General features: G+C 36.8%; 1 protein-coding gene across 1 annotated transcript in view; it reads right to left on the bottom strand.

The window, feature by feature from the left end:
• Window positions 1-223: 223 nt before the first annotated feature.
• Window positions 224-14,624, bottom strand: part of FAM83B (family with sequence similarity 83 member B) — a 49,822-nt gene continuing 35,421 nt past the window's right edge. The window contains exons 2-4 of the mRNA XM_009279733.1: window positions 13,403-13,567; window positions 4,935-5,059; window positions 224-2,573 (exon numbers count right to left, since the gene is read on the bottom strand). Of these exons, the coding sequence (XP_009278008.1) occupies window positions 224-2,573; window positions 4,935-5,059; window positions 13,403-13,567 (2,640 nt within the window). The remainder of the gene's footprint in view (window positions 2,574-4,934; window positions 5,060-13,402; window positions 13,568-14,624) is intronic.

The following is a 14,624-nucleotide window of genomic DNA, read 5'->3' on the forward strand; positions in this document are numbered from 1 at the left end:
TATAAACAACCCTTGAGACATCTTCTGGACACAGAATTTCTGTAAAGACTTAAGTATAACAATTCTAGGATAATTATGTAAAAATATGTACATTCATTCCAATGTCCTAGACCCAAGAAGAAACCCAAGTAAGCTCTACAGAAGTTGCCTGTCAGTCTTGTCCAGTTAAGATTATGTCCAGCTTTGCTACTCTTGCTGTATTTCAACATAATCAACAAACTTTTTACTTGCTTTTGTGTAGGAAGTTCCCAAACTTTTGCATAAATCCCCTCAGCTTGTTTTCATTAGGCTGCAACGGATTGTAACCAGTTGAATTGTAGCTGACCATGTGATTACTCCTGCCGTAATTATTCCCTAAGGTCTTGCTTTTGGTATCTGAGAGATGTGAACTGCTGTTGGGTGCATTTCCTGGGGGTTGACTCGCATTTTCCATCTTGCAGAAAGGCTCAAAGCGGCTATAAACACGCCTTTCACTCAAACGAGATCTTAGCTCCTCTTGGCGTTTTGAGCTTGCCAGCTGTGGTGTCACTGAATTTGCTCTTTGAAGAGCAGAAACAGGGGCACTTTCGGGAGTAGTATTTGTGGTGATTTCCTTTACGTCTTGATACTGAATCTGTTCTGTATTAAATCTTGGGGTAGATGCATCTCCTGCAGTTTCTATGAACTTACTTTCAAGGGGGCACAAGAGAGGACACTTTTTATTGCTTTCATCAGATGGAGGTTTTTGAGGTTTTGGTGACTTCGGAGACTTTGTTGGGCTCCCGGTGACATCTTCTTTACTTCTGTTCAAGCTACCTTGAGAATTTGATGATGTGTTTCTCTTTCTCCTTGGGGAAGAATCTGTCTTATTCTCAGAAATCTTTGGTTTTTGATTCTCTTCTTCAGAAACCAACGTGTCAGAACTACTACACATTCTGTAAAAGGCAGGACCTTTGTTTTTTGACAAGTTTTCCTTCTTGTCTGGTGTGAGATTAAGAAGTGACCGCAATTTCTGAGATCCTTTCTTTAGAAAACTTGGGGAATTCTTACTTTCTTTCTTTGATGTGCAATCCTTACAAGACTCCTCTTTGCTAGCTTCAGTGAGAGCAGCCATAGAGATTGCCTTGCTAGCAGTTGGGCTCTTTAGCTCTCCTTTGAGGTTCTTCTCCTCCTGTGGCAAGTGGTTGGTGACACTGTGCAAACTTTTAGAGCTCTTCAGCGTGTCTTCTGGAAGTTTTGGACTAACTGGTTGCTTAAGTCTATGCCTAGTCAATGTGCTGTAAACGTAACTGGATGCATGTTTGTTGGCACCAGGGTCTAATATGGACTTTGAATTAAACATAGGAAAACTCCTCCTTTTTAGCATATTTTCATTTTGAAGGTTCTTCAAATTCTCTGCATGTTTGTCAGCACACAGTGTTGTGTACAAATAGAGAGATGAGTCACCCGTTGCATTTGAATTTATACCAGGTTTTGTGTTGTCTGCAATATGAATTCTGTGGGGTTTTGGTGCATCTGATTTAAGTGGGACGTTTGTGCTAAGCTCTTCTAAAATATTATCTGTTCCATTTTCCACACTTGGAGCATGATTAGATGTCCCTTTAGGTGTTGCACTTCCCTCTGACCCAATTATAGTTGAATTTGAAGAACTTGCACAGCTGCTTACTTCCTGCTGTTCAGGTAAAGTTGGCTGAAACACCAATGATGATCGTAAGCGAGAATGAGAATATAGTGCATGAGCTTTAATATTTTCAGCTGTGTCATAGCTATCATATCTGTCACCCAAGGCCGACTCATTAGACTCTACTGGATAATCTGTTTGATCATTCAAATATGACTTAATTCGCCAGTTACGCAGGAATGATTTCGTTGTGTGTTCGAGGGTCGGCATCCTTTGCTGCAGATGGCGGATATGATTATCTGTCCCATTAAAAGACCTCCGTACAATTGAATTTCTTTCTGCAAGATTTACCTTTGGTCGTGAAAACTGATCGGCAAAACTTTGCTGGGGTGTATTGTAGTTATTTGCATATCCTCCTCGTAATGAAGAAACAATACTAAGGCTATCAGATGGCATTTTCCAAGTATTTGATGGATTGTTGGCTCTATTAATAGCTCTGTTGAGCAATAGGTAAGGTGTCCTTTCTGGCTTCTCCCCAGCATAACTATGTCTCTTCCAGTGCTCATTTTTTTCACTAGGTTGATACTGCTGGATTGGATTTTGCATATTAAAACCTGGATGAAATGGTTGTTTATTATAGGCTTGATTTCTTAAGCCATATTTATCTATTTCATTTACTGCATATCTTCCTCGAGTTTTCCAACAAACAGGATCTATATTGTGAACCTTGTCTTGCCTACCAAAAAGGTTTCTTTGGCTAGAAACTGAAGCCAAGGAAGACACTGAGTGTTGGTATGTATCATTATCCCAGAGTGTCCTGCGACTGTTTACCCGCACTAATTCTGGGGCAAATGAACAAGGAACAGAAGAACGGGCGTACAGTGTCCTGAACTCTTCATCAAAGGATTCAACCAGCTGTCCTGTGATAACTTGAACCATACTGAGGTTGGTTTTTTCAAATGACCACATAAAGCTGAAAAAAGAACAAATGACCATTAGAAACAGTTCTTTTGAAGAAAGGCATTACACTGGTCCTTCTTGATAAGAAAGCTTTCACACAAACTGGGTTTTGTACAAATACTTTCTAAATAAATAAATAAATTGCAGGCATGATTAATGGAATTTGGATTTGGAAGGTCTAATCTAATCTAAAATTTCTTTACTGAAAGAGTGGTTAAGCATTGGAACAGGCTGCCCAGGGAAGTGGTGGAGTCACCATCCCTGGAAGTATTTAAAAGACGTGTAGATGAGGCGCTTAGGGACATGGTTTGGTGGGCATGGTGGTGTTGGGATGACGGTCGGACTCGATGATCTTTGAGGGCTTTTCCAACCTCTATGATTCTATGATAATACCAGTTGAACTCAGCTGGAGACTTTCCACTGCTTTCAGTGGGAGCAGGAATGAGTCTATAACTATTTAATTGCCCTTATAAAAAGTGGATATTGCAAAAAAGTGTTCAAAAATGTAGAACAGTGGAGTACAAATACCCAATGGAACAAAATTACCTCTACAAAGACTAAGCCAGGATTGACTAGACCCACTGTATTTACTCCTGAGTCTGAGAATGTTAATGTGTGGTTATGTTGTGAAAAAAATACATTTGAAATAATATGCAGAACTGCTTCAACAGTTCTGAATGTACTTCACTCTAAACACATTTTCAAAAAGATACACCTCAGAATTGTTAAAAAGTTTACATTTTCTACTATGCACGCCAGATTGGATATGAACGTTTCTTTTAATTGCAATGATGATATTCCGATTAAGGAAATTTTCCTCTTTTCTATTGTACTTAGAAAGGCTGAACACATGCTCAACGCTAAGTAGCTACAGCTACTTTACAGCTACAAAATGAGATAAAATACATTAACATGTACATTAAAGATGTTTCAACAAGCCTAATATCATGGTGTCAAAATCTAATTTGTAGATTACAACAAAGAAAAAATCTGTTTTGCAATCCTATTTTCATGAAAAAAAAGAAAAAATTTAATTAAATCAATGAACTTGTTTTATTTGCATTTGTCTTCTGGATGTTAAAAACCAGGTTTGTTGTAGTCACGTAAATAGCTTGCTGATTTCATTTTTTTTGTTTTGTTAGTTTTGTATTTTTCAGGAAATAATAGTGTGCTGAGATTAAATCAAATCATGCTGCATTAATTTTTTCTATTAATTTTCACAATTAAGAATAATATATTTTGCAATATTTGGAAAAAAACTAAACTTTTAATTGAGTTCAGAGAGCAAGAATTCAGAAAGACTCATCTTTCCTGTTATAAATCACTAGATTCTTTTACAAAGCAAGCTTAATTTCTATAGAAATTGATGATTCCAGCCCCTGTGGTGCTAGGTCTTAAAGCAGTGTTATTTTTCAAAATGAGAAAATTTTCTCAAATGAGAAAAACTATCACATTCTCACAGACTCTAACACTGTGTGTAGATGTCAAAGCAGGCAGACTCTCCCTGGACGCTCTTACACTGATTCATTTATGAACTCGTCACTTACCTCACTACCATTTATATACATCAACCTGAATTTGGGGCTGGCCAAGTCTCAGAGGAAATAAAAAGCCAGATTTTTGAAAGCTTACAGTGGTGGAAATCTATGAAAGTCAGTGGCTGTGGATCTGGCACCCAGGCACTATGCTGGCAGAAACTAATTCAGTAGGCCAAGGGAGAGAAGTGTAGCATGAAAAGAAGGAAAATATTTAATAATGTGTGAGATAAAACTGTCCCTGCTTTAACTTAGTTCTTTTCCAGCTCTGCAAAGCTGTAAGTTCTTCCAGCCTATGCTTTGCACACATACACTGGAAATAAAACGGAAAGTATAAAAAAGAAACTTAGCTAAATATAAAGAAACTATGTCAACTTAACTTGGGCAATTCTGAATTTGACCACGATACACTACAGAGTGCCATAGAATAGGTCTATAATGTTAGCTTTAGAAGACTATTACGAGAAGGAACTATCCAAGAGAGCTTATGAAATAATTTTGGCAGCTTTTTCTGTAGTGACTGTTAAACAAGAATAATTCAGACAATATAAGACAAATCAGGATTTCTCTCTCCTTTTAGCAAGTCTCCAGCTATAGCAAAAGCTATATACTTTATTTTTGACTTGTGAAAAACTAACCGAGGATCTCAAAATTTGGCTTTGTGTTAGGCTAGTTAGCAATAAATATCTATGATAACTTGTTAAATTACAGAAAAGATAATCAAATTTATCCATGGAGTTCCCTGAAAGAATTTTCAGAAATAGAAAAAAAACAAATTTGCAATAGGAGAGGTACTGAGATGACAGGTTTTCTGCAGACACCTCAGTAACTGATCTTACCTGTAAGAACCATATATGACTTTCTTACAGTCAACAAGAATAAATTTTTGTTCCATTTTTCCATGGAATTTTGCTCCTGTTTTAGAATAGTAATCTTGTCCTTTTACTGTCCGCACCCTCATGTTCTGAAAAAGACAATTGAAATACTTTAGTTGGTATACTATATTTCATGTTTAGCATCCAGGGGTTTAAAAGTCAGAGGTACAGTAGGAGAAGAGTTATATTATTGCATATTAATAAACTCTTCAGGGAAGTAAACTCTGATCAAACTTGTCCCCTAGGGACCCAAAATGGCAAGTTATTGCTTTGTCCTCAAGACTGATGAGATTTCCTAGGCCACAGAAAATGAAATTCTACTTTTCCATAGCCACCACTCCCAGAAATAAAGTTCTGGCACAAGAAGTCTTTGACAAGAGAAAGAGGTTTTGTACTGTAAAAAAAAAAATTCTTTTCATCATCTGATGTACAATATTTAGATTTCCAAGCATTTCAGCTAATCCGAGACAACATCTAAAGAGCCAGGATCACTTTTATTTTAATTGAACAAGGCTGCTATACCTAAAACCACAGATACCCCACTCTGAGATGATCCATTGAATGATACCACCTGGCACCAGAATCCCTTGCAGTTTTATGACCAGTAAGATTTCTCAATCAGCTTTGCACCATGGCATCAATCATACTTCTAAGTTCAGAGATGCTACCACAACATGCATAGGTAACAAACTCTACGCAGCAGTTGTTTGAATTCTGTTGAAAAGCTTTATGTTTTACTCATGCAAACTCAGTAAATTGCACTTGGGAAATTTTCCATGTTGGATCTCAAAAATGTGGTCTATTTTTCTCCCAGACTGTGGATGAAATTGATTCAGCTAAGCCAGCGTCTTTTTATTTTTTTCCTCCCTACTGTCACTTGTTTTTTTAAGCTCCTGGAAATAAAAAATTCAAAAGAAGTTTTAGAACACCTTCTGGACTGTACTACTACTACTAATATACTAAGAATAAAAAGTTCTTACATGGATGTAGAAAAAATAATAAAAGCATTTATCAGCTATTGTTACAGAAAGGCGCTTATTTATAAAAAAATTAAATTTATATTCAATGCAAACCGACCTACAGCATCTACCTCATGTGGCTGCAAGATACAAAATGCTTCACAAGACATAAAAATAGCTTGGAATATAGCTGTGAATGATCACAATATTTACTGTAGTTTCTAGCCTTGCAATATTTGTTCTAGCAATGCTAATTTGTGGTAATTTGCAAGTATTCCAGTGGGAGTGAAATCCGTAGTTTAGCATTGGCAGTAAGAAAACAGAATCTATATGGTTATTACATAGACTGTATATATGGAAATAGAATATAAGACTTGTGAATACAAAGGAATGTCTTGCTTCACGGGACTGCTACAAGGACAGGTTGAAAATCACAGCAGACATGCTCTGTGAAGGCCAGGTACAGATGGATTAGGGCTGTTCATGAAGCAAAATGGATAAGATTGTGTACAGGGTAAATTCTGCAAAACCAGGGGGATAAAATAAATAGAATAGAATAGAATAGAATAGAATAGAATAGAATAGAATAGAATAGAATAGAATAGAATAGAATAGAATAGAATAGAATAGAATAGAATAGAATAGAATAGAATAGAATAGAATAGAATATTTCAGTTGGAAGGGACCTACAACGATCATCTAGTCCAATTGCCTGACCACTTCAGGGCTGACCAAAAGTTAAAGCATGTTGTTACGGGCATTGTCCAAATGCCTGTTAAACACTGGCAGGCTTGGGGCATTGACCACCTCTCTAGGAAGCCTGTTCCAGTGTTTGACCACCCTCTCAATAAAGAAACACTTCCTCATGTCCAGTCTAAACCTCTCCTGACACAGCTTTGAACTGTTCCCACACGTCCTGTCAACTGGATACCAGGGAGAAGAGCTCAGCACGTCCCTCTCCGCTTCCCCTCCTCAGGAAGCTGTAGAGATGTTTAAACTTACAAAAGTATTTAAGATTCCAGTCTATAAAGTATGACTGAGTTTGCAATACAGTTACATAAACCTTTATTGTCTGTGGGAGCACTTACACATTTACCTAAAACATATGGAGTTCTAATAGATAGAGGTTGTAGGAGTTTTAATGATAGTGTCTACTACAATCCAATGAATTTATCTTTCCAAGCAGAAAATTCAAAAAATTAGGAGAAAATCTCCATGAAATGAAAGCACATTTCCAAATAACACATGCTTTCTAAATCAGTACATATTTCACTGTTGGCATCTTAAAACTTTTATCAAAAGAAAAATCAAATCAAAGAAGCGAGAGTTACACTTAAAAGCTGCTGAGTTGGCAAATTATGGTTTAACTCAAGCTATCCAAGTTCTTTAAATTTTATTTACTTGTTAGGTGAGTTTTTACTTAGCATTTTTGTCAAGCTGTGTTTGAACAAAAATGCAATCAGTTAAAATGTACAAAGACAGCATTTAAAAATTACTTTTGTTTGTGACCTAAATGTCTTGCAAATGTGCTAAAAACATAAAACATGAAGTTTATATCTTAATTAGATAAATAAAAGAAGTATTATCTAGAAATGCTGTAAAATTTTAAAAGGTAAAAATTTTAAAAGTGAAAATACAGGTGGATGCTTAGGTCTATTTTCAGAAACAGCTAAAAAAGAAACAGTAACAACCCAATTTACATTATTGAATGAGAGGTTGACATAATTTTGCACCTCTACCTGCTAATCACTTTTGACAATCTAGCATTGTGTCTTTCAAGTTTTCTGCACTCTGATCAGAAGTTTTCTTATCAATGAAAGTCAATTTTCCCGCTTTTCCAGTGTGGTTTTTGTTGAACTTTGAACAAGCCAATCCCACTGAAGAAAATTATTCTTTCTCCAGCAGCTACTCAAGCTTTAAGTAAAAGTAATTAAATAAAAAGCTTTTATTTGAAAGTTAAATAGTGTGGAAAAAGTAATTCCTGAAAAAGAAAAAAAGAAAATACTGGAACTTACCCATTCTAAAGATTATCACAACAATAAACCCTTATTACTATAAAGTAAAATTTTGTGAATTAGTCATGAAACTTGCATTTACTTCAATGACTGTTTTACCCAATTCTATACACCATGTAATTATATTTGTATGTCAGATTTATATGTAACTATATTAAATTATATTTATGTCATTATAATTCGAAAAAGGTAACTTGAGAGGCAGCTTATACGTTTTCAAATAACCATAACAAGTAATGCTGGCCTGAAGACATGCCAGTTGAACGTATCAAATCTTATTGAGATAAGGCCTGATCGGTATTGGACAGGATATCACTTGGGAATCTGGAATGCCGGAGGCACAAGCAAGGCTAATGGCTTGCAAATTACCATACTCTATAAAAAAAAGCTTTGCCTCAGGTACTCATAAGTTGAAATATAACTTCAAGTAGGCATATCTAAAAAAGAAATCAAATTTACATTAAATTGTTGTTTTTAAAAAAAATCATAGTCACTGCTTCCTCTGTTCTCCTTTTTCTTTTCCTTCCCTTCAGTATTTTTCCTCCTGCAGCTTTTCTATGCTGCTTCCTTAACCCTGCCAACTCTTTCCCTGTCTCGGTAGGTCATCCACTCGAAGACGGGAACATAGCAGCATTACAAAGGCATGTGCCAGAGATCATGCTCACCTTTCTCACATAACACTTCCTTTTCCTCCACAGTTCATCTAGCATTCTTCACCTACTTCAAACCCTCTAATTAGGTGCCAGGGATGCATACTTTGAATAATTGTCCAAAATACAGACAATATTTGAGGATATATAATAACAATGTGTTCCACTTAGGATTAGAAGCAGTAAATATATACATACTGAATTGCAAGCCCCATTTGGTATGAAATGCTGGGCTTCACCTTCCTACTTGGTTTCATCCTCAGGCTACAGGACACCCTGCTAACAGTGCTAACGGTAGTGTGTCACTGATTGCTGCAGAAGTGTTAGGCATCACTGTGGGTAAAGCAGTAATTCCTTTATGAATCCTGAGAGGAAAATCATGGGCAAACCGTAAACCACACATCATGAAGGATCCCAGCTAGCCTGACGGGATACACAAAAGTATGTAAGATTGGCCATAGCGAGTCAAACGGAAAATCTGTCCGGTCCTGTAACCTGTTTTTGTCAGTGACTGCTAGTGGATGCATACAGAAGAAAAATTTAATCAAGGACTTGATGTTTTAGGAGGTTTTTGAAGCCAGACACAGGATCTTCCAAGAGCAGGGTGTAGGACACTCAGGGACATCGAAAACATCCAGTGGCTGCAGTTTAAGGATGGCCATCAGGGCTATCCAGTTAAATGACACCCAGATGATGAACAGGAAACAAGCTCTAATCTCTTTTTATGTATGACTGCACCATTATCTTCCCAGAGAGAGCCACATAAGCATGATTTAAAATTTTGAAGTATAATTCAACATTACACATTTATTTTCATCAGTAAAAACCCTCCAATGTGATAGATAAGTACAGTGAATATACTGGTCTCAAACATTTCATTTCAGCACTTTTTGTTTGTAGAGTCGGTCACCCTGTACTTGCTGTCAAGAAAATGCACAAAGAAGAAAATGGATGTCTACCTAACACTTAGCCTAACAGTTTTAAAGGAAAAAAAGTCACATTTCTCATATTGTTCATCATTACCAATATTATTTATTAACCTGGGCCTCTCTTCTTACTAAGAGATAATAGTTGGTGTACAAATGCTAAGTAGTTTTCAAGCTCGCTTCTATTCTGACCTCAAATCTGATTCAATGACTACTGAAGACAAAATCTCCATGACTTCACTGGAGTCTGGAGTCCCTTAGCACAAAAGTTTGCTCACAGATACAACATCGTGCTGTGCACGTCTATTTAATAACCAAATTTGACTTAGACGTAGAAGTACTGGAAAACTTTTGATGATTTTGATAACACTGGTGAGAAATAACAGGCAGCAATCAGGTCTCACGAGCAGCTCCTACTATGCATTTAAGCATGCATATCTGGGAGTAGACTTCACAAAAGGAAAGTAAAATCAATTCAGTAGTGGTTCTGTTTTCTCACTCCTGCAATTCATTAAAAATACTGAAAGGAGTATCAGGCGATAAATAGTTCCTGTCAGATTGCTTTCAATATCCTCCTGTAGCAAGATGATTCTTCCTTATTGCCAGAGAAGTAAAAATAGGTTTCTGCAGAGCATGGAGCCTCTGCCACATGCCTCACCTCAGACCAAATAAAACACAAAGATCTGGCATCAGCTGAGGAGCTTGATTGACTTCTTAGGCATTAACAACATTGCCTACACTGGTTCATTGTTTCTAATCCAAAATTAAGCTACTGCATTGAGCATTATGGTGGGTCTGGGGATTGTTGTCTCGGTGCTGCATTTTGCAGTGCAAATCTATGTCATAGTTTGCTCCAACACCTATCAGTAGCAGAAAAAAAAGCATCTCTCAAAAAATTCAGCTATTAGTTTTTGAAAAACCACCTGAAAAAAGTCAGAATCTGTAATGACTCTTCATCTTTCTATGCAAAAGAATCGCTGACTGAACAACAAGTCAGACTGGAAAGAAAGTTAATCAAAAGAAGCTTAGAGAGAGATGAGAAAAAATAGAAACACATTAATTAATGGGGAAAAATGTAGGACAGTCAGGAAACAGATAAATGAAAGTGGGGAAAGAGAAATGGGAAAGTATAAAAAAATGAATTATTTGAGTTGAGTTCCACTAGTGATGTTAAGGTGAACATTAAGTAAAAACCAACGCACAAGAAGAAATGCTGTAGAAAAGACTGAAAAAGCTCCTAGTAAACTCCTGATTTCATGTTCTCCTATACAGAATCCAAATAATAATCACAGAATATATAGTCATTCCATTTTTTTCAGTTGTATCTTTCAATAAAGAGGGAAACATGTCCTGACATGCAGACTACAGATGAGAAAAACTGTCTGCACAGACATTTAATGTAGATTTATGAATAAAATCCTCTTCTTTTTCCATACAGACTACTGAATTGTAACTCTGAATTCAAAAGTACAGTCTCGCTCACCACTGCATCTCATTTTTTACTGATACAAAGGAAGACAGAAAGAGCCAGAGAAGGCGTTGAGTCAGAAAAGCTTTACAGAAACTCATCATAAGCGCATGGCATGAGGAGTGTCTGCTATACTCCTGCAAGACTGAACCAAATCATGCCAGAGAGTAACAAGACCGGTGCTGCTGGTGCTACATCCTGAGGAAAAGAAACAGATCCATACATCTCTGTCCTCTTCCTGCTTTCACTGAACAGAAGGGGAGGACCAAAAGCCAAGAGCACAAAAAGTTAAAGATGGGGGGTTTTTTGTGAGCCTTGAGGCGATGGGAAAAAGAGAAAGGGAGAAAACTTCTCCAAAGTACTGACTGTTCTTTCATAGTCAACATCAGTTTCTCTTCACCCTCAAGAAAGGCACAGGAGAATTACTGTGGGAGTAGTAAGCTTCTATTCCCAGAGCAACAGTCACTGGGAGTAGCACTTGCATGAGAAGACCATTAATTTGGACAGCTTTATTACAAGCTAAACTGGAAACCCAGCACACAACTCTCTTTGGCATATATTTTTCATTTTCTGATAAACCTTGAACTATTCTAAGTACACCTTGCAGAGTAAAGAAGTACTTTATTTCTCCCATCGTTACGAAACAGGGACATATAATACATAATGTCACTGAAGAGGCCAAGTCCAAACCTCTCCAATCCACCCTAACCCATACAAAATCCACTCTAACGTATGTACATTAATTCTTTCAACCACAGTATAAATGCCTGTAGGTCTATAAAACCATATTAAAAAGACAACCTCGAACTCACCCAAAAGAAGTTAAGCTTTCGAAACAGCTGTAGATACACATTGCACAGAATTAATTTGAAAATACATACTATAGCATTTTTTGAGATACTGCTTGAAATGCATGCTCCTAATTTCTTTTATTTTTAGAGGATAAAACTCATGCATAAAGAAACATACACCATTTTTGGCAACCTCTATGGCATAGTTAACTCAAGTAATCAGCAAAGGGTGGTATCTTAAGTTCCAGAGTATGGAAATATTGCCAAATACTGACTTCATGAAGGCAAACATGACCAGTGTTTACAAACACACAACATATTTTTAATGTTTTCCCTCCAAAAGTTCCCATAGCTCTGTATATTAGGCCACCAGAGGGCAATCCCACACACTTACACACAAGAAACAAGCATGGAAAGTGGTGTGGGAATACATTTAAGGACCTAAGTCAACACTCCAGAGCATAAACTGGTATAAAATACAGGTTTGCTCCAAAATTCTAACAAAAAGCCTTCTTTATCCTCACAAATACATCACACCTCTAGCTGATTTTTGGACTGGGTTCTTAAAATGCACACTGCTAAGAAGAGCTTTCATAATATTTTTGCCAGGAGCAAACACAGCCTAACTAGTTACAGAAACAAGGACTTGCAAATGGAACTACATGGAAGTTCAGCCAAGGCAGTGCTCAGAGCTTTGCAAAGAAAGTCTGGCAACATCCTTGGAACTTCTTCAGTGCTATCTACAGTACAGTAAATCTAGAAGTATTTATGAAGCATTTACGTCACGTCAATGCAGCTCATGGTTTGTATTCTAATCCCTGTTAAATATTAGGGCGGCACAGGACATCTTGTGAAAAATGTAAACCTTAGTCTTCTTGTTATCTTTCTTAGAGGATAAAATTACGTATTTCATGAATAAAAGTAATACTCTCTAGGACATGATGCAGACAGACATGATAATATAGATTTCAGGAAATCAGTAATAAAAGAATCTTGGGCCTTTTAAAGTATTTTAATAGATAAAAAATTTAACGATCGTAAAATGAAGTATGCAATTTATTAATTTACATAAGCTTTATGACTCTATTTGTAGGCTACTTTAAGAGAAAGCAAAAAGAAGCTAAGTTTTTCAAACATGTAGTATTCCTAAATACGTAATAATGGAAAATTATTTTATAAATAAGATATGCAAAATTATGTCAATCTATCAAATACTTGTTTTGACACTTTAACGATCGTAAAATGAAGTATGCAATTTATTAATTTACATAAGCTTTATGACTCTATTTGTAGGCTACTTTAAGAGAAAGCAAAAAGAAGCTAAGTTTTTCAAACATGTAGTATTCCTAAATACGTAATAATGGAAAATTATTTTATAAATAAGATATGCAAAATTATGTCAATCTATCAAATACTTGTTTTGACACATGAAAAAGATAACAATCTTTCTAAAGAGAAAAACATTTGTAGAGAAGGTTCTGCTGAGAGCTTACCTATTTATACCTCTTAGTTAATTTGAAAAAGTAGTATTCGATAATCACTTTTTGAATAATAGTCCCTTTTCAATAGGTTGTGGAGGAACGAGTAGTGAATGTTCATGCACAAGAATACAGGAAGCCTTACCCTGAGCCTCTGAACTTGACAGCCTTGCTTCTCCGTCATTTTCAGAAAGTGACTGAAGTTTGACTCATCAAGCAGGAGATACACTGCAATCCCTCTAGCAGATGCCTCCACAATTTCTCTAAAGATATCCACATCTGTAAACATATCCATAACGACGGCAATGACCTGAATAAAACAGAAAAGACACAAATTATTGTATTGTATAAACATACGTATAAAACTTCACTGAAGCTTGCACTGGGCAGCTAACACACTAGTATTTTTTACACATCAGAAAGTTCTAATAGTTTCCATGTGGTACCACTTAACCTGGAAGGCTTTTAAAGACCACTGGATCTTCTTTTTGAGAAGTCAGGTGATTGCTTGTGTGATATTTGTCACAAGTACCAAAGTCTGGAAAAAGTTGTGTTGTGGCTGTGTGTAGTGATTGGTTATACGAGGAGAAGGAAATCCAGTGGAAGAGAAGGGGAAACAGCAATATGAAAACAGTGGAAAAAATTAAATCATCAAAATATAACTGCAGAGTGCAGTGTGCATAAAAAAATTTTCAGATAACATTTCTTACAAGGGGCTTGTTCATCTTTCATCATCTTCTCTAAAGCTAATGGCTCAAGAGCTTGGAGGAGTCAATAAGCAGACACTGAAGAGCTGGAGGAGTTGAGGACTTCAGGATCCATACTGATTCAGCACTCTTACTGGGATGAAGCTTCCTCACCTGGTGAGAGCTTGATTCAAGAAGATTAAAGTGCTGAACACCAGCTACTGATGCCCTTCAACCTATGGGGATAAAGTAAGTATTTCTGACTGGGAAAAGGAATGTCCTGCTAATGGTATTTTGGAGATGATATACTATTGACATATCATTAGCAATTCGGGAAGAACTAGTATTGAAGCGTTAGAGGAAATAACAGAGGGAGAACACGTATCTGTGTAGCTTTTAAAGATAATATTCTTATCCACTAGAGTCTTTATGAAAAGTTCCAATGAGATGTCTCAGGGGCTCATTGAGAGGCCTTTAAACTAGGTTTGAAGGGGGAAGGGGATAAAACCAGGCTCACTAGAGATGAGCCTAGGGTTGGCAAGCCAATGCTGGGGGCGAAATCAATAGCCCAGCTCAAGTGCATCGCACCAACGCCCACAGCATGGGTGGCAAACAGGAGGAGCTGGAAGCCATTGTGCAGCAGGAGAGATATGACTTAGTCTCCATCACAGAAACATGGTG

The sequence above is a fragment of the Aptenodytes forsteri genome, unplaced genomic scaffold (assembly GCF_000699145.1).
Source record: "Aptenodytes forsteri isolate BGI_AS27 unplaced genomic scaffold, ASM69914v1 Scaffold115, whole genome shotgun sequence".
Lineage (NCBI taxonomy): Eukaryota > Metazoa > Chordata > Aves > Sphenisciformes > Spheniscidae > Aptenodytes > Aptenodytes forsteri.